The 20,923-nt window shown below is 42.1% G+C and overlaps 2 protein-coding genes across 2 annotated transcripts in view; one reads left to right on the top strand and one right to left on the bottom strand.

Annotated features, from left to right (window-relative positions):
• The first annotated feature begins 2,020 nt into the window (after positions 1 to 2,020).
• Positions 2,021 to 4,197, top strand: LOC118737617 (heme oxygenase 2). Its single transcript, XM_036468241.1, has 2 exons — positions 2,021 to 2,367; positions 2,558 to 4,197. Exons 1-2 carry the CDS (start codon positions 2,193 to 2,195, stop codon positions 3,253 to 3,255), a joined length of 873 nt encoding a protein of 290 aa, XP_036324134.1. The 5' UTR covers positions 2,021 to 2,192; the 3' UTR covers positions 3,256 to 4,197.
• Positions 4,198 to 13,274: 9,077 nt separating this feature from the next.
• The window catches only part of LOC118737608 (NFX1-type zinc finger-containing protein 1-like), a 46,801-nt gene continuing 39,152 nt past the window's right edge, over positions 13,275 to 20,923 (bottom strand). Inside the window, exons 4-10 of the mRNA XM_036468229.1 lie at positions 20,779 to 20,923; positions 20,541 to 20,700; positions 20,345 to 20,456; positions 18,943 to 19,160; positions 14,284 to 14,561; positions 13,838 to 14,130; positions 13,275 to 13,774 (exon numbers count right to left, since the gene is read on the bottom strand). The exon at positions 20,779 to 20,923 is cut by the window's right edge and continues 293 nt beyond it. Of these exons, the coding sequence (XP_036324122.1) occupies positions 13,358 to 13,774; positions 13,838 to 14,130; positions 14,284 to 14,561; positions 18,943 to 19,160; positions 20,345 to 20,456; positions 20,541 to 20,700; positions 20,779 to 20,923 (1,623 nt within the window). The 3' untranslated portion in view covers positions 13,275 to 13,357. The remainder of the gene's footprint in view (positions 13,775 to 13,837; positions 14,131 to 14,283; positions 14,562 to 18,942; positions 19,161 to 20,344; positions 20,457 to 20,540; positions 20,701 to 20,778) is intronic.

The raw sequence follows: 20,923 nt of genomic DNA, 5'->3' as shown, positions 1-20,923 counted from the left end.
ACATCATTTTGACATTAGGAAGTACCGCGGCGAAAATCTAAATTCGCCATCAACACCACCTTGCATAAATTCGCCTTGATTTTACCCGAACTTGAGAATGAGAGAGGATTTTTGAGCGTAATTTTTGGGTGACGTCATCTTGGTGCAATTACGAGAGAAAAATGCCAAAACACATATAAAAAATGTAAACAATCAATAAATATACAAAGATTGATTAATTAGGAACACGTAGCAATAATTTTGGACATGTAGCCCTTAAGGTAAGTACGATTTTTAGTACATGAAAAAATGGATGTACTAACAGTATTTGCAATTTCATGTAGACCAAAAGGAAGGTGAGCAGTAAAGTGAATTTTTGGACTCGACCTAAAGAATATATTGTAAAAACCATGCAGAGTGCATATTTATATTTGTGGACGGTAGCCAACCACGATAAACTCCACTGTTTTGATTTGGCGCAAAGGTAGCAATAGATATTGGTCTACCACAAGGGTCGGTGTTAGCTCCAATTCTCTTTAATATTTATATCAACGACATAAACTCGATATTGAAGTATTGTAAGGTAAAATTGTTCGCCGACGATACCCTCTTAACCCTCAGTGACTGTAATCTACCCAATGCAATGATTAAAATGCAAGAAGATCTTCATTGTTTGTATAAATGGTTGTGCGTAAAAACAGACTGCAAGTAAATGTGAATAAGACAAAGTTTATAGTAATATCTAGAGCAGCTAACGTTGGCTCCGATAATTACAATTTAAAAATTAAAGATGAAGTAATTGAGAAAGTAAGAATCATCAAATATCTAGGTATATATGTATATCGATGATAAGTTAAAATTTGAGGAACATATTGACTACACAGTAGCAAAAATTGGTAAAAAAATTGGTCTCATGAAAAGATCATGTAAGTACTTAGGAAGGAGGTATAAGACTCTGGTCTACAGATCTTTAGCTGAACCACATTTCATATATTGTCCAACAATCTTTTTTATAGCAAGCGACACACAAATAGATAAGGCTATGCGATTTATCTTGAACAAGCGGTACGACACACCCATATTAGAAATGATCGCAGAATTAAACTGGCTGATCGTGAAACAGCAAATTTTCTATCACGCTATGAAATTCGTGTTTAACATAAAACAATGACTCAAATAAAAAATTGTGAAAACGTTGGTACCTTCAATTTAAAAACAATTTATGTTTTTATCAGTTAAGTATGCTTCATATGCATATACAAATAAGCATATTTCACAAAAGCTTATATTTCTATTTCACACCAAAGCTACACTTTTTCCAAGCAAATTTGCAAAGAAGCAACACCGTGCCGCCGCCAAGGGAGCGGTGCGAGAGAGACAACTGTCAGTTTATCGAACCTTGTATTATTGAATCATGGGCTATCAGATAGAAAGGTCCGGCATGGAAACTAGTCCTTTCCATCCGTACTAGCTGGATGACTCTGGATCTGGTCCATTCAGATCACCCATAATGTATGAAATAAAAAGATCGGCATGGAAACTAGTCCTTTCCGTCCGATCAAATAGCGCGACTCTGGATTTCGTCCATTCAGATCGCCTGCCGGTAGAGAAGTTTATAAGAGGCGGCTTGGAAACTAGTCCTTTCCTACCGCGCAGTTGTGGCGGCTCTGGAAATTACACACTTAGACCGCATATCGTACGTAATATATTTACGGTACTGCTTGGAATCATATCCATTCCAACAGCATCGAGAATATGCTATCTTAGTTAAATATACATAAGAAGGAAAAGTGTAACAGGTTAACTTATTTTATTTATTTTATTAATTTTAACTTTACCTTTATTATATATTGCAATACATAATTCAAATGTATATACGTGAATGTATATAGGTCAAATGACTGTAATAAATAAATTATGCAAATACTGACGCGATAAATATTGAACATGTAGCATTCGTGCGCGATCCATCAATCCATCAATATGGATCGCGATCCAAATATCGGATAATTACTGACCGTGTGACAGAGCCCAAAGTTTGAACTGTCAAGCAACACTGCTCGTTTCTCAAATCTTTTCATCTGCCAATAAATTTACAATCTCCCAAAAAAAACCAAAACAAACATCAGAGGTCAACCGCGGATGTGAAATTGGTTTTGCCATAGAGCATATAGTAAAAATATCGTACGCACATAAAGAACAAAGAAGTCTAAATGGAAACTGCGTCGCAATCAAATTCTGCGGAAGAAAAAATATCACCAGGACAAGCAAATCCTAAAGATGCGAATGAACCCGTTGTGGATATGACCTTTACAAGAGAATTACGCCAAGCCACAAAAGATGTACACAAGCTTAGTGATGTTCTAGTGAATGCTAAATTTGCATTGGGTAAGTAACAAAGGGCACAAATAATGGGAATCATGCATAAAAAGTGAGCTTAAGCTCCCAAATAGATTTTCATTACAAATTCTTGAGTGTGAGCTCACTTCATCAGTGCAAAAATTGAGGTTTGAGCTCAAACTCGCCTTTTATGCATGAGGCCCAATGTAACAACTTTTATTTATTTACTTTGTTTCAGCATTATCTGATGATGCGGTTTGGTATGACGGCTTGTTAGCATTTTTCGAAATATACAAATTTCTTGAAGAAAATCTACCTGAAAATTTGCTTCCAAAAGAGCTTCACCGTAAAGACGCATTTGAGCAGGATTTGTCATATTTCCTTGGAAAAAATTGGAAGGATTCATATGAACCGCGTGAAAGTGTTAAGAAGTACCTCGGTCATTTGCAGGAAGTGAATTCAAAAAATAAGCTGCTGTTATTTGCCTATGCTTACCAAATGTATATGGCCTTAATGTCAGGGGGTCAGTTGCTGCAAAAGAAAAGAATGATTAAGAGGAAACTATGGATTGGTAGGCAGGATGAGGAAGACGAGGAGCCGAAACCAGCAAATTCGAATGCAATAGATGATGACTTGGAGCATCGTCCAATGCCAAGGCAAGTTACGATTTGTCCAGTAGGATGTGCTGCAACATTTTTTCCGGAAAAAATTTCTGTATTGAAGAATAAATTACGCCAAGTGCTCAACGATAATTATGGAGCTTTTGATGATCGACTTCGCGCGGAATTCATTGAAGAAAGCCGTAACGTTTTTATTTACAACGGTGATGTTGTCCGCTCTATAAAGGGCGTTAATCGGGCAAATCTTAGAAAATTGGCTATTGTATTGGTGTTTGTAATGGGTGTATATTTTGCATTAAAGCTTGCTAAGCGTTAATTAAAAAAAAAAAAAATAACTACAATAAAACAGTGGAGGTAGAAAAATATATATGTACGTAGTACGATATTGCAAAACAAGGGAGTTCCCAGAAGGTTAAATATACCATTACAAAAATTTGCTTGAAATTATTCGTCAAAAATACTTGTAAGCCGCTTTGCATTGTCATCAATAAAGATATGTTAATCAAGAATTAATGCTTTGCAGAATGCACAGAACGCCACAATGGAAAAGGCCCCATAAACATATGTACGTACATATACATGTCGTCATTTTAAGTACAAAACCGCGTACCACCAAAATGCAAAATTGCGTTCCATTTAATATCAAAAAATTTTTACGAATTGCATTGCAAGTTTTTCCTGGAAATTCATTCAATAACCCAAATTATTTGCAAGAGCAAATTCGAGAGCGTAACAACCCGAGAGAGCTGCAAATTCTTGCAAGTAAAAATTTTACCAGCTGGAATTTGCAGGAGTCTTTTGGTTATGTTCAGAGGTGGGCACGACCACAAACAAGCGTGAGCTTAAAGTGGTAATGTGTTAGTGTGTTCAAGTCATTTTCATGCTGTCGCGTTCTTATCGTTACGCACGATACGCGGTTTTGTGCTTTAAACGACTATATGTAGAAGTTGGGTGTATTCGAGCTTCGTAATAATTACCGCAATATTGAGACCTTGTTGTCTTTTAGAATCCGAATAGCTACAAACGTAGCATATACCTTGAATGCATACGTTCACGAAAATCGGAATACGATGGATTCAGCGATAGACCAGAATATGTTGCTGATGCTCAACTGAAATGCTGCAGAATTTGCGCAGTTAAAAAGTTTTTGTTGCTTTCGATTTGTCAACGATGAGCAACTGATTGCCAAAATTCATAGCCATTACTGTAAAAGATTCTGTAAATTCTGTAAGCCGAAATAAAGGTAAAGCGAGAGAAATTTTTTAGTTCATATTAAACCATGGCGATGGGAATGAATTGGAACAGGAAGAAGGTTCGAAGAATTCTCCTGAGTGATAAGACTAATTTGCTGGATAATTACACTGGATCACAAATTTCAATTTGGTTTTTGTTTCGTTTCCGAAATACATATTTGTAATTAACCGTTATTCAGCTTAAAGCAAAAACTGGTTCCTTTTAATCACGTATATCTTACGAACCAATTTAAAAATCTTAATACAAAATGCGGAAAATGAAATCCAATGAAATTCTCCATAAATCGTATATACATCACTTTCCGATAGGGCGTATAGTTTCTGACAAATTAATTTATCATTCCAGCTTTTTTTATTTTTTAATGAAAAAATTAAAAAAAAAAACCTAACTTTAACAGAAGAAAAATTTGAAAAATAACAGGTTCTATGCCAAATTTTTGCATTTGTACTAAAGCCTGTTCTGTTACAAAAAAAAAATCAAGTTTCTGATGGATAAATACGAAATATTACTGGCAAATGCGTAAGTATTTTTCGTATGAAATACGAGCACTAAAGCGTGTTACTCATACGCCACGTACACCCGAATAACACGCTTTACTGCTCGTATTTCATACGAAAAATCTTTGCTCATTTTCATTTGACCACTCATATTTCGTATCTATCCATCGATTTTCTTCATCAGTAACTTGATTTTTTTTAATTTGTAACAGAACAGGCTTTAGTACAAATGCAAAAATTTGGCACAGAACCTGTTATTTTTTATATTTTTCTTCTGTTGAAGTTTAATTTTTTTCATTTTTTCATTAAAAATAAAAAATCTGGAATGATTAATTAATTTGTCAGAAACTATAAGCCCTATCGGAAAGTGATGTACATACATACGATTTATGGAGAATTTCATCGGCTTTAATTTGCCGTATTTTACATGAAGATTTTTAAATTGGTTCGTAAGATATACGTGATTAAAAGGAACCAATTTTTGCTTTAAGCTGAATAACGGTAAATTGCAAATATCTTGAAAAAGGTATTCATGGAAAAAAAATTAACTCGATTTTCGGAATCACCGATCAATTCTACATAGGAATTGGGTAGTGCCGTCTGGAGAACAATTTACGCAACCGTTGCTAAACAAAAATCAGTTATCGTTATGCGTCTTTTGAACGACTTCATACATTAGCTGTCAAATTCAACTCTCAAAGGTACACACCAACATGTTGTCTCAAATGATCAGACAAATTGTACGATCATCTAACACGCAACAAGATGATGACAAAACAACAAAAAACAACCAAAAAACCAAAAACACAAAACTCGACAGCCACAACAACAGCTAGCACAGCAACAACAACACCCGCGGCTTCAATTGCGGTAGGTGCAACTGTAACAGGTACAACAAAGGCACTGGAGACGCCAAGAAACAGCAGCGCGTGGGAAGGCCCAAGAAGTGCTGGGCGGAAAGGCAGTTTCCTGGACCAGTTAACCGCCGAGGAGGCAGCGCTGTTCATCGAACATGCAAGGGACGATGACCAACCAGGGACCAGTGCAGATGCGCTACGTCGCATGGGACAGAGCAAAACAGGTAGTTCTAACAACAGTAACCTAACAGGAAATCACAATTTACCTGCCGAACCAGATCGGCCGCAACACCGGTCCGGCAGTTCTCATTGCAGGTACAGAGAGACAGCAAGGTCAGACAGCAGCCACCGCACCGATGGTAGTCGCCGCTCCAAGAACCGGCATCGCTCGGGTAGTCGGCGTCGCTCTACGAGTCGACACCGCTCAGTGAGCCGGCGGCGCTCCAAGAGCCGGCGCCGCTCCGAAAGCGGTCACCGGGCGGAGAAGGAGAGACTCCATAGGTCGCACAGCAGAAGCGCCTCAGCAGCGTCCGACGACTCCGGGTGGCAAAAGCAACGGAGTAGGAAGCACCGCAGGGCCAAGCCTCCTCCGATGCCGCAGCCAGGTCAACCGGGGTCCCTAGACGATCGGCTTCGCGAGGGCTTAAGCGGCTCCGGGGTCAAATGGTACCTCCGGTACCTCGGGCAAGGCAAACCCCCAGTCGAAGCCAGAGCCATGGCAGAGGTCAGGATGGAGATCGAGAATGAGGGACGCGAAAGGCACAAGAAAGGCGACAAACCCGCACCCGCCGATAGGTGGAAGAGCGGGCCCCACAAACAGGCACACTTACCCGCACCTGCTGAAAAGCAGAAGAGCGGGCCACAGCGACAACAGCAGCACAGACCCGCGCCCGCTGAAAAGCGGAAAAGCGCGGAACCAACAGGCTCCAACAAAAGAGGTAGCAACCAGGTCACTCCGCCAGAGACACCGGGCACCAAACGGCAGCGGGAGCAGCCACCCACTCCGAACTCATGGTCTAGGAGCCTGGGCGGGCCGATCGAGCAGGGACAGGCGCAGGGGGGGTTCCACCCAGCAACCCAGCTATTCGGAAGCCCTCAAAGGCATTCGGGTAGCTGTGCTGCCTTGTGAGTACCCAGCTGCTGCCCTGAGCTCGGAAGACCTAACCAGACTCCAGGATGCCATTATGGAAGAGGTCTTTAAAGGATGGTCGCACCCGCTGGTGTTCTGTGGTGTGTACTTCAGATCCGGCATGCTACTGGTAGACTGCAGGGACGAGAGGACAGCAACCTGGCTGGTGAAGAAAGCACCAGCACTTGAGGGCTGGAAGGGACCCGAGATGTGCACGAAGAGGGGGGATGACATCCCTCCAGTGCATAACATCACGGTGTTCCTGCCAAGGAGCGCCGACAAGTCGGCGGAGTTTGCGTTGGGGCTACTAAAAGCGCAGAATGAGGGCATCCACATCTCTGCGTGGAAGGTAGTGTCCAGCTCCGTAGAGGAGAACGGGCTCAGACTATTTCTGGGCATAGACGAGGAATCTTATGTCAGCATCAAGAGGGCTGGCTTCAACCTGAATTATAGGTTCAGTTTCGTCACGGTGAGGCCGTGGCGACAAAAGGCGACAGGTAGCAAGGAGTCGGAGTCGCAGGAGATCCCAATCGAGGCGGCTGCCGACTCCTCCGCTGCCCAGTCGATCCAGTCAACCTCGACCTTACCGGCGGAACAGCCACCCCTCGCACAGCCACCCCTCAGTCAGCTACCCGTCACCCAGACACCAACTCCAGCAAGCACGTCCGAGCCAGCCACCACCACCAAGCCAGCGGAAGACGTGCCATCCACGCAGGAGTTGCTAGCAGGCATCGATTTTAGGCGACTTGAGCTCGATAGGAGAAGCGAGAGCGAATTACAGCTCTCCGATCTCGACGAGCCCCAACTATGACCACGCGTCGCTTGGCAGTAGCCCAGGTCAACCTGCATCATGCGGTGGCTGCTTCGGCGGTCATCTCCAGCAGGTTCGCCACGGATGACCTGGGCATTCTACTGATCCAAGAGCCGTGGACCTACAGAGGCCAGGTTAGGGGCCTCAACCACAACAACAACAAGGTAATTTGGGACCTCTCCTGCGAGAGGCCCAGAGCATGTGTGGTGCTTAAGAAGAACATTGATTACTTTTGCATTACAGAGTTTCTAACACAGGACTTGGTCGCGGTGCAGACGTCGCTCTCGCTAAGTGGCAGAAGCCTAGAGGTGGTGTTTGCCGCGGCTTATTTCCCGGGGGACAGCAACTACGCCCCTCCGCAAGAGGTACAGCAGCTAGTAGAATTCTGCAGGAAGAGAAGGCTCCACCTCATCATAGGGTGCGATGCGAATGCCCACAATGTCGAGTGGGGCAGCACGGATACGAACCGCAGAGGTGAGTGTCTCCTAGAGTACATCTTAAGTGAGGAACTAAGCATCCACAATGTTGGCCAAACACCGACATTTGTAACGAGGGCTAGAGAGGAGGTACTAGACATCACGCTTAGCAACAGACTGGCTAGCCCTCTGGTCACCCAGTGGGGGGTCTCATCGGAGCCCTCACTGTCAGACCATAGGATTATCCAGTTTGCACTGGGAGTAGAGGTCATAACTAGGCAGGCAAACAGGAACCCCAGGAAAACTGACTGGACAAAGTACAGCGAGACTTTAGAGTCAAACCTAACTGGAATTAAGTCCAGGAACAGGTACACTAACTGCATGAGCCTAGAGAGCACCGTCAATGAGTTAAATGGCGCCATTGTAGATGCCTTTCACTCAAGCTGCCCGGAGACAAAACCAGGAGGGAAGGCGCAGCCCAACTGGTGGTCTCGGAAGTTATCGGTGCTCAGAAAGGAGGTACGCAAGCTATTTAATAGAGCAAAGCGCACAGGGCGCTGGGATGAGTATTCAGCAAGTCTAACTAACTACAGTAAAGAAATCAGGAGGGCTAAACGCGACAGTTTCAGGAAGTTCTGTGAGGGCATCTCATCGACTCCTTCAGCTGCCAGGCTACACAAGGCCTTGGCAAGGGACCATACAGATACCAGACTAGCAATCCAGCTAGCCAATGGCACGTACTCAGGCAACGAAGAGGAAAGGGCACTTGCCCTGCTTTCGGCCCATTTCCCGGATGCCACTCCCACTTCGGGAGAGACACCGTGCCGACGGACCAGGCCGTCCCCGGTGGACTGGAAGCTGGCTAGGAGTCTATTTACCCACCGATCAGTCTGTTGGGCGTTGGACTCCTTTGACCGGTATAAATCCCCGGGGGTGGATGGCATCAGTCCAGTGCTGCTGATGCAGGGCAAGGAGCTCCTACTTCCACACCTCGTGAACATCATGAGGGCTAGCCTAGCGCTCGCTCACATCCCCGAGGCGTGGCAAAGGGCTCGGGTCATTTTTATCCCGAAGATAGGTAAGAGAGATTATTCTCTAGCTAAGTCCTTCAGGCCGATAAGCCTTACCTCCTTCCTGCTTAAGGCGATGGAGAAGGTGATCGACCATGAAATCAGGAACAGCACCCTTAAACAGGTGCCTTTACACCCCGACCAACATGCCTACAGAGTGGGCAGGTCTACGGACACCGCACTGTACACCCTATCTACGGAAGTACTAGATGCATTTGAGTGTGGGGAAACAGTACTCTGTGCCTTCATCGACATTGAGGGGGCGTTTGATAACACCTCTCATATCAGTGTCGACCGGGCACTCGAAAAACGCAATGTGCAGGCAACGATCCGCAGGTGGATAGCCAGGCTACTAAATTCAAGAATCGCTGAAACCGATATCGGGGACAGCGTGGTACAGTTAAAAACTACGAAAGGTTGCCCGCAGGGAGGAGTCTTATCCCCTCTCCTGTGGAGCCTAGTTGTGGACGAACTTCTACGGATTCTCACGGACAATGGCATCCGCTGCCAAGGCTATGCGGATGACATCGTGATTATCGCCAGAGGAAAGTTCGTGAGCACTCTATGTGACATAGTGCAAAGGGGACTAAACCTGGCAAGAGGCTGGTGCGCGGACATGGGCCTCAGCATCAACCCCTCTAAAACGGTTATTGTCCCTTTCACTAGAAGAAGAACGCTTCCAGGCATGAGGAACATTTCTTTGAATGGGGTCGCCATCAACGTCGCCACCGAAGTCAAATATCTAGGACTAACCCTGGATTCTAAACTTCTGTGGAAGGCACATGTTGACGCGGTCACTTCCAAAGCTACGAGGGCACTAATGGTATGCAAACGCCTGGCAGGAAAGACCTGGGGCTGCAGTCCCAGGATTCTGAGATGGATGTATACCATGATAGTTAGACCAATAGTCACCTATGGAGCAGTGGCTTGGGCCTCGAGAACCACCCTCACCACGGTGAGGCAAACCCTCACCAAGCTTCAACGGCTGGCATGTGTATGCATCACGGGGGCAATGCGCACATGTCCGACGGCAGCGCTGGAGGTGATTCTCGAGCTCGAGCCGCTGTACCTTACCATAGAACAGGCTGCAAAGCGAACTCTACTAAATTCCGCGAGGGAAGGCTTTGGCAGGGGCAGAACTATATCATTAAGGAACAGAGACAAGCTAGGCTCCCAAGTTCCGCTAGCTTTACTCCCCAGAGACGACAGGCCTAAGGTGGTTAACTTTGACAGGAATTTCAAAATAGAGCTTTGCACCAAGGCGACCTGGAGCTCCTCTCTCATGGAGAGGCTGATCCAATCGAGCTCGTTGCAATGGTACACAGACGGCTCGAAGACTCCGGAAGGCATTGGGGCTGGCGTCTACGGGCCGAGGCTGCAGCTCTCGGTACCTATGGGGGCGTACCCGAGTATCTTCCAGGCGGAGGTCTATGCCATCAGTCTGTGTGCAGAGATTAACCTACGGAGGAATTACCGTAATGAGAGAATCTTAATATTGAGCGACAGCCAGGCGGCACTCAAGGCCCTCTCAGCATTTGAGGTCAAGTCATCCTTGGTTCTTGAGTGCATAGATAGGCTCAACAGCCTGGCAGTGCACAACAAAATCCAATTAACTTGGGTACCAGGACACATAGGAGTTGCGGGCAACGAAGAAGCGGACCGACTAGCTAGACTGGCGGCCGCCTCGTCGCCTATAGGGCCTGAGCCCTTCCTAGCGATTGGACCCAGTACAATCAAGGAAGAGCTCAGGAAAGAAAGGAACACACAAAGGAATCAACACTGGCGCAACACTACAGGTTTACGTCAAGCAAAACAACTACTGGGAGGCTACAACCTCACGAGGTACAGGGCAGTTATTAATCTATCCAAGGGAAAACTAAGGATCATAACAGGTTTTCTGACGGGTCACTGCAGACTGAGAGGCCATCTGCACAAGCTAGGGATTTGGTCCAACGACCTATGTCGTTTCTGCGACGTGACCGAGGAGACTCCCGTGCACCTGCTTAGCGAATGCGTGGCGGTCGCGAGAAGACGGGAGAGGTACCTGGGCCACTACTGGCCAAGTAACGAAGCAATACAATCGCTAATCCCTGGGGATCTCCTCAAATTTTTGGGCTCTCTAGGATTAGATGAGGTACTGTAAATGGTTGAGGGCACAATAGACCTGCTGGTCGCAGTGCATGCCTCCATTAATTATCTATCTATCTAACACGCAACTATTCAGTTGATCAGAAGTACGCAACAACGCGTTCAGAAGGTGCAATCGCACCAGTTACTGAGCTGTTGCGCCTTCTGAACGTGCCAAATGAAAATTCGTTTCTCTTGAAATCAACCCTACAAGACATTGCTGAGCACTTTAGGCAAAAATTCTCACACATTTACACTTTTGTTTTTGTAGTACGGCATAAATGAGTAGTTTGACTATTAGTACCAGGGTTCGTATTTGCACACACATGTGCAGCACATCCTAACATTTTGAGCTCACACACGTGTGCTGTGCATATAAAAAATTAAAAATTTGCTCACATCACATGTGTGTGCCGTTTGGTAAACAGCACGGGCACATGTGTGTACTTTCTTTTTATTAATGTAAAGCACACGCACATGTGTGTGCTATGCGTAGAGAAACTTATACACTTCGAATTCTAACTCAAATCTTAAAATAATTTTTTAATATGTTTTCTGTCATATAAAAAACAAACAACATCTCACTTTTTATTGAATTGTCTTTCAAAAAATAACGTTTAATAAACAAATTCTTTTAAGAATATATTATGTGCATGTGCATGGGCTGAAATTTGTACAAAAATCGGCTCACACACATGTGCATGTGCTTAATAACAAACAGCACACACTTTTCTGTGAGTAGAGTTTGTTTTACACTTATGCACACACATGTGTATGAGCAGTGAGTGCAAGTTGAATGTGTTTCTGGCGTGTGTGTGAGCAGAGCATGTGTGTGCAAATACGAACCCTGATTAGTACTGAGGACTTTCTGATGACAACATTGATGGGAAAGTACTCAATTTTTTCCCATGGCCTGAACGAAAATGAGGACTTTGATAAGCACTTTTGTGATTAGGGATAATGATAATATGAGTACTCATATGATACTCAGCTGTCTTGTAGGGAAGTTATATGGCTGCGTATGTATGTACATATGTATGTATGTACATATTCCGAAATTTTTTTTATCTGTAAAGGCTCTCAAGAAAAACTAAAAATTCACATAAAATTACGCACAAAAAATGGAAAATAAATTTTCTTCTATAAAAAATTTCTTAAATCAGTATGCAGCTCTTAAGAAAAAAATGCTCGTACATCTCGTCGCTACCATGTCCAACTATCGAATGTGAAAATCGGCACTTTTCAAAATTTTGATTTGCCACTAATAATTTTATTTCGTATAGCAGCATTGCTTAAGTTATTGTTTTTGACAACTTATTTGTTGGTTAATGACTGCAAATAGTTTTATAGAAAATTAGAGACGAGAAATAATACTTTCATAAAAATTTAAGTACATACATAGATTTAAAAAGCTGCTTGAATACAAAAGTTTTATGAAAATGTCACATTAAACAACTGTCTAAATCTATGTTATTTTTTATAAATAAGGCCGTAAACATTTCCTTACATCGTCAATTTCCATATTCTATTTTTACTCTTTCAATTTCACTGACCGGCGCTGCAAACGATATCAACTAGTAGGCTAACAACCAGAATTGAAATTTAATACGCAAGTACTTACCGTACTACAAGTATACAGAGAGTAGATTTGCTACTCCCTTTTGGCAGCAGCAAATATCTCTCGTACGCGATGAGAGAAAGTAGAGTACGTACTTTGGTGGAATAATAGCAAGTACGTCAAGTATTTACTCTCTCAACGCCAAGTAGTGTATGTATGCGGAAAAAGAGTAACAATGTGTTGGGAGTAGAGTACAATGCAAGTAGTACTTATTGAACGAAATGCGGCAAATACACTTGCGCTGGACTCTAGTGTATACATATGTACGCGCAACTTCTGCTGCCGTCCCCTCTGGCACGCACCGCATGTGTGTTCTAAGCTTCGACCCATTTAGGTACGGACCGGGCCACATAAGCACTTTGTTTCGGACTGATACGACAAAGTCACTGGAAGAGTTTATTGCTTTTGCGTAGAGCCAAATTTCATCTGCGAAATAAATGGATACTGGATAATTTAATTAAATTTTGAAGTTATACACCCAAACACGGATTGTTTAGGTATCTGTTCTAAATAAATTATAATAGTGTTGTGCAGTTAACAAAATGGTAATTGCACGTAGAAGTCAAAAGGCACGTTTTTATTTTATATCAGCAAGAATAATCATATTGAAAACACTATTATATCAAAATAAACCTCAAGTTACATGTATTGATAATCGTTAGGACCCTGTGGCCAGGCAGGCCTCGTAGCTCCATCCATTTCAGTCGCGAGGGTGTTACTGTTCAACAATCGGTGCTGACTGCCACCTATTTGGGCTCCACATTCGTTACATTTGCCTACTTCCATTGCACCGCCACACTCTGTTATCATATAAATGTGTCCGTTAGGGCATTTATACCAGTGACCTTGCTTGTAGCCCATTGCTTTGTGAATCATTTGGCGTTCGATTTTAATTTGTTCGGCGAATAAATGCTGCAAGCCGCTTATATCCTTTCTGACTTCGGCTTCTAATTTGTCGGTGAACCTGTTGATACTTAGCAATTTGTTTGATGCCGAACTAAACTCTTCTGATTGTGATAGTGTGTTATATATGTAATCTTCTTTGCACAGTTCCACCTGAATAAAAAACGCAGTTAGACTTTCAAAAGTGTTTCAAAAGCTTTGCAACGTTACCCTTACCATGTAATTTAATCGTTGAAGCTCCAACTGAATGTCAGTAATTTTTTGGGGAGAAATTTGCCATCTAGTTGGAAGTGCTTCTACTAGCATAACAACGTGCTCTTTTACGGAACGGTAAAATGTGACACTGCGACTTTTAACAAGAGACAATATTTTCAACATACGACTCATGATATCTAATAAAATTCTGAACGCTTCAATTTCCTGAGCACTTAAAATTTGTTTTCTGTGATTCCTTATAGGAAGTCCTCTATCACGCAAATCTGCGACGTAGTTCTTCAATTCCGGATATTCTAAATTATAATAAGAGAAAATTTCGAATTAACATGTAAGTAAAAAATTTATTATAAAGCCAAAAAATTCCGATTTTTTACTATTAAAATGTTTTCAACCGATCATGTTAGATGTTTTGCTAAAAAATAAAACGTTCTTGGTGATTGATTTACCTGTTAGATTTGGATTGCTTAATATGGCGGACAATGCTTCTACATATTTAAGTCGTTTTTTATTCCAATCCAAACGATTGCCTGTAAATACCTGGTGTTTTACAAGTAGTACATCCTTCAAGTCTTTTTTTATTTGATTCATCAATCGCATGCATTTTCTGATGGGTGTTTTACATCGCGGGCACGCTTTCATTTGAATCGATTCGTTAGAATCCTCCACCCACTTAGTCAGCGCTTTACTTTCTATGCAGTGTTGACAATCTTCCAAAAAGACAAACCTGCAAAAATGTCCCGAATGTTATTTTTCCCCCCTTATTCTAGAACCCAAATTTTCGTAATTCGTAGCTACGCTACGAAAAACAAAAAATCTACATGCTGCAACCCTTGCGGAACAATGTGCAGCATTGCTAGCTGTCAGTTGTTTTTCGAAGACAACTGAATGAAGGAAAACAAAGTGGAAAGTAATAAAAAAACAGTCATGAAATGCTTATTTATAGTAAAATTGTTTGATTTTACATATTTTGGAGGAAACTATGGATTTCATTGCATTTGCAATTATAGCAGCGTAATAGGGTTACTAGACGTACTGCTTTTGGGAGTAAACGTACCCCTTTATTAGCTTTGTACTTCTTTTGTGCTCCTTTTTCCAGCTATTAATATTTTATCATATACAGGGTGTAAAATAATATCTGTTGCAGTTTTTTTTGGACATAAAAGGGGCCTTTATAGATTTTGCGAAAAAGTAGTTTATTGTTAATTATCCACAGATTTTACTTCAATTTTATTAATTTGTTTTTAAATTTTAACCTTCATTTGGGTTTACTGGCGGTAAACACTTTGAGAGAAAAGCGCAAGTAAAAAAAGTAGTTATTGTATAGTTTTTAAATTTAACCTTCATTTGGGTTTACCAGGGGGTTTGGGAGAAAAGCGCAAGTCTTCGTCGGTTACTTTATTACATATCTTCTGTAGGTTAGGTTAGGTTAAGGTGGCAGACCCGCAAAGGGGACTCACTTAGACATTTGATTGTCCATTGTGATACCACATTACATAGGAACGGTAACTGCGTAAAAATTACGAGAAGCGCTGGGTGCTCATAATGAAGTTCTTCAAACAGCTGATGTCCACTCCGGAGAGTCCCTCGGGAGTGTCGATGAAGTGCGCACCGAGATGCTTAAACCGTAATCTAGCGAATGCCGGGCAGTTGAGTAGGAAGTGCTGAGATGATTCCACCTCGTCCTCCAGGCAACTGCGGCAGTAGGGATCAGTGACGATATTGAGTCGCACCGCGTGGGTTCCCATTGGACAGTGTCCGGTCAGTACACCTGTGAAAATCGAGAGCTGACGCTTAGCCAGCTGCAGTAGTTCCCTTGACCGCCCGCGGTCCACAACCGGCCAGAAGGACCTTGCAACTCTGCAAGCGATCCCAGCGCCCTGATTGCCGCTTGGCTATCAGTATATATATTTACCCTCCTTTTTGACAGTACATTGGTGCGTAGCCAATCGGCTGCCTCCTTTATAGCGGCCACCTCTGCCTGAAAGACGCTGCAGAGATCCGGCAGTCTGAAAGTAAGATCTACTGAGAGTTCCTGACAGTAGACACCTCCTCCAACTCTCCCTTCCAGCTTCGATCCGTCCGTAAAGATGTTTATTGGACCTCTTCTCCAGAGACTACCCCTCTTCCATTCATCCCTTGAGGGGATGTGCGTGGAGAAGGATCCTTTAGGGGCCAGCCACGGGTGACTCCGGTCCATTTCTTTCGGCACGAAGTCGAAGCTTTCGAGAATTGTCGAGTGTCCGTGCGCTGGATTGAAAGAGAACCCAGAGCTTTTGAGCCTAATGGCTGAGCGAACCGCCGCTACTTTGCCCGAAATGTCGACAGGTGCGACATTGAGTATAGCGTTTAGCGCTAAGGTGGGAGTGGTTCGGAGCGCCCCGCTGATCCCAACGAGGGCTGCCCTTTGCACGCGCTCTAGCTTCCTAACATGAGTGGTCCTTTCCAGTGAACTCCACCAGACGATGACCCCATACAACATTATTGGCTTAATTATGGTTTCGTATAGCCAATACATCACTTTTGGGGAGAGGCCCCATCTCTTCCCTATGGCATTCTTGCAACAGTAGAGGGCCACCGATATCTTCTGTAACCATAGGCTAATTTCCCCCATTTGGGTCTTTTGTCCAACATAAGGCCTCATACTTAGCAATCGAAAAGACTCGAAACTGGTGACTAGGAGGGCATTCATTCGACTAACCCTATACAGTTTTTTTTTATACAAAATCTAAGAAAAAATACACCTGAAAAAGAGGTTCGTGCCGCATGTACTTATCTCCCAAAGCTAGCAAATGCAAATCAGGATTAAAGTTTTAAAACCAATTAATAAAATTAAAGTAAAATATTTACAAAGTTAACAAAAAAAACATAAAATCTATAAAGAACGCTTTTATTTTTCAAAAAACCTGTGCGACAGTTATTATTTTGCGCGCAGTACTTGGCCATTCATATTGTGGCAAACACTACTTAGTAAGCAAAGTTAAGTGTGATAGTGAAAAGGTGTAAGCATGGCCTTAGGGGCAGGGCGCTCGGGTATAAAAATCAGAAAAATATTAAATTAATTATAAAGCGAAGCGCACATTGGCGCGATTCTGTCGTTGCGAATCCGCAAGCCCAAAAATTACAACAATGCTACCCATACATTTTAATGCGCTAGCGCACACTTGCACGATTCCGTCGCTGCGAATTTTTCGAACATTCAATGTTCCTCTCTATTGACGCGTTCGAAACGCGGCTTGCAGCGTTTTGAAGGCGTCAAAGAAGAAGAAGAAAGGTGTCACAGCAATAAAGGCAAAGAAAAAAAACGTGTAATGTACAATAACTAATAAAAACGTTCGTAATAATAGTATTTTGTACGATTTGGGTACGCCGAGTGCGAAAATACACGAAATAAAGGGAAAATTGAGTGAATTGTACATCGGAAATCGCCGCGAAAAAATCGCTCAAGTGTGCGCACGGTTGCGGATTCGAAGTTAACAGCCGAATTCGCAACGATGGAATCGCGCTAATGTGCGCTTCGCTTTAGGCTTAAATTAAAAAAATTACCATACATTCAGGAAGAGTCTGGAATTCTTTTGTAGTTTTTAGTTTTTTTAGTTGGGGAAAATTCCCGGTCACTGAGAACCGAATTCTACGCAAAAATACTGTGGACGCAAGTGAAAGTTGTGACTTTTGGCAATTTTTCTAAGGGGTCCCTGGGGACCCATAGGGGCCCTAGGTGGTCTGGAGTAACATTTTTTTCAATGGCGGTTCATGCCCTCTCCAAAAAGGTCGGAAAAGGTGCCACGTCCACTCCCCCTTCGATGACCATCTCTTTAACAACCGTCCCTATTGGAAAGCCAACCCATATAGTTATTTATTTTTCACATTTATTGTTGCTTTGAAAAAAAATTGTAAGACATCTTTGTTTGTTTGTACCTAATTAATGGTAATTTGTAACAATAAATTGCACAAAAAATTTAAAAAAAAATTTTACTCCTTTTTTATGTCATGTACTGTTTTTTTCTATCGAGAATATAAATGTACTCCTTTCTCCGTTTCAAAATCTGGCAACCCTACAGCGTAATAAGGGCGTGCTATGGGAATGATTTCACAAAGATATGTGGAGCTGTCAGGCATAGTAACCATGGGCGCGTCTATGTCAGCTTCTGGTTGAATTGTTGAACCACAAGCCAAAACTCCTCCTATGCCTGAAGCTCTGGTTCTCAATCCAGTTAATGCAATAACAGCTTCTTCCAGGCCATTGAAAACACGCACGCGAGATTATAACCCTTACTAAGTAAAATTCTCCTTTCTGTGTTGCGGGGAAGAGGGGCTTCCGCATGTCAAAGCTATACAACATTTCTTGTGCATATCACTCCGGCTACGCCGTCCACAGTATTTTTGCGCAGAACCCACGTCGAAATTTGCAAAAGTGCCGCATTAATTAATAAGCTAGTGGTCGGAAATTTGAAAATTTACTTTAAATAAAAGTTGAATGCTTTGGTTACACATCTATGTTAAAGTATTTGGGTTCGGGTTATGCGTTTGGACACAACAACCGAAAATCATTGTACAAATAACTAAACCGGACCCAAGTTTCTCGATAAGGGGCATCAAATATTATTTTTTGCTTGTTTATATAAAACAGTGCATAAGAATATACGTATATGAGAAAGGCAAATTTATCAGTTTAAATGAACACCACCAATATTTCTTGTAAACACACATCGATTTACATCTTTTATCTCGCCTCCGACACAGAAATGTTTTCGTACAAAATTACGCAAAAAAGCTTAGGGCCAGTTGTTCAATGTGTGGTTATAACTACTTGCCGGTTAAACATCATTGTCGACGTTTTCGACATTGTGCATATAACATGTTATCGATAAAGCAGTCGTTGTATTTAACCAGAGCTTCTACCTCCGATTAGTGCTAATCAGACTTTGAACAACCGGCCCTTACTCGTTCGTTTTTAGGCATGGCATTGTTACGAATTTCGAAAGTTCGAAAATACGATTCGGATTGCAGCATACTATTTCTACGATTCGTAGCAAAATCCGAATACGGAAGAGTTGCAGAATAGGGGTGTTAGTAAACATGTTTGAATTGTCGAAATGTTAATTTACCTTGCATCTGGCGCATCTTCCTCACCAAAGAAAACTTCTGTTAACTCTTCCTTATCGCAGATTCGGCACAATGGTGGGCAAGGGTCGCCGCATAATCCAACACAAGGGTGCTTGCACTTTAATAATTTTTGGCATGGCTCGTTACATGGCTCAATATCACATAGTTCTGAGCAACGTTTCGAGCATTGACGATGCTTACAACCGCGCGAACATTTTTCCTATATAAGTATAGTCAAATACGTTAATAGGTGCGTTCGACAAGTCAAAAGTTTGTAATAATTTTTCCAAATTTTTACTGGATGGCGTTCGATAACGACAAAAAATTATCCAACACACAAAAATTGAGAGAGCAAGCGTTCATTTTGATGCAAGAGAAGCGTTCATTTTGTACTGTCAAAATTTTAGTCAGCAAAAATTATCCAACACGAAAACATATGTATGATCACAAACATATGGTTGCAATTTTTGTAAACAAACAAAATTGCATTTTTCGAGTTTTGGTATTTATATGCTTTTTAGCTGCCTGCTATGTGACTTTACTAACTACTTTTTACTTCTAGAAATGTTCCTGGCGAACATTGAACGTTCACTTCCCTTTTTTCTTCCATGGAGGCAACATGAATTTCAGTTTGTTTACAAATAAAACATAAACAAAGTCAGCTGGTGTGTCTTCTTCTTCCGGTTTTTGCAAGTGATGGCTAATTTCCTGTTCGTTAACTTTTTTGCTTTTTCTTCTCTTTGGGAGAGAATTTTCGCTTAGGTCGTGGTTATGCAGACAAACTTTTGTTTGCCAAATTAAATGGCGGCTGCTTAGTTTGCTCGGAGGTGGTTATGTCGAGTTTGGCACAGGGTTGCACGTTCATTATGGTTTTCATAGCTATTGGCAACACGAAATGAGAATTTCAGATGTACATAACGCGCACAATTAATATATTTTTTTTGATATTGCATAGGCAATTAACTGTGCCCTAATCTTTGAAGCTCCTACAGCATAAATACAGTTTTCTGGCTTTCGGTATCACGGCAATTTTTGTGTATAGCAACAATTGTCTAAAATTTTGTATATGGCAACACCGAATTTGCTGCAGTTTGACCAAACAAAATTAGTTTGCTGTGAGAGTCGCCAAACTCGCTCTCTCCGAGTTTGCTGCAACAACAATTGCACGCAGTTTGCCAAACAAAATTTCTGCATAACACCGACCTAACTCTCTTGATTTTGATTGTTGGCTGGTGTTGGCTAATTTTGTTATCGAACGCAACTATTTTTATATTGCCAAATTGAATCTAAATTCCGTATGTTATCGATAACTATAATAGTGCGTCTGACTCGCGAGTCATTTGTGTACGTGTTGACTCGCGAGTCTAGGCAACAAAAGTTTAGTAAAATAATTAATCTATTCACCTTGCAGGGTACACATGGAATTCCACACTTTTTGCCGCATACACTATGGGAGCATTTCAGTTCACATCTTTTGCTACAAGGCTGACATTCCAGTCTGCAGGGCACTTCACACCTGTAAATACGATACATTTTAGACAATTTTAATTCATCAAATAATGTTTGCTGTAGTGTTCTCAGAACAAAAAAGTTTGATTACTGATGTCCACAAATAAGAATATTGTTGCAAGGCTCAGCACAGTTTATGTGTATTCGTCCCTGTAGGCACGAACCACACGTTCCTTTGCATAAATGCTTGCACTCCAATTCGACTATGCACGGTGCTTTGCAGTACTTCAATAATTCTCGTGAATTTGGATCTACAATGAGAAATCAAATCGAATGTTAACTTCAAGAGTTATTTGCGGTTGCATGACTGCTACAATTGAAACGCTGACCTGTCTTTTGAAGATAGCATGGTACTTGCAAAGAGTGTCCACACAGTGCAGGTTTTCCTAGCTTAACCAAGACCTTGCAGTTTGAAGTGCAAGCCTCTTTGCATTTGTTAGTACAAGGGTGTCCACAAGGTAATAATTTAGGACA

This window comes from Rhagoletis pomonella, unplaced genomic scaffold (genome assembly GCF_013731165.1).
Source record: "Rhagoletis pomonella isolate Grant_MI unplaced genomic scaffold, Rhpom_1.0 Rhpom_scaffold_00001, whole genome shotgun sequence".
NCBI lineage: Eukaryota > Metazoa > Arthropoda > Insecta > Diptera > Tephritidae > Rhagoletis > Rhagoletis pomonella.
Note: the sequence above shows the minus strand (reverse complement) of the source record. Positions and strands in the feature narration are given on the sequence as shown.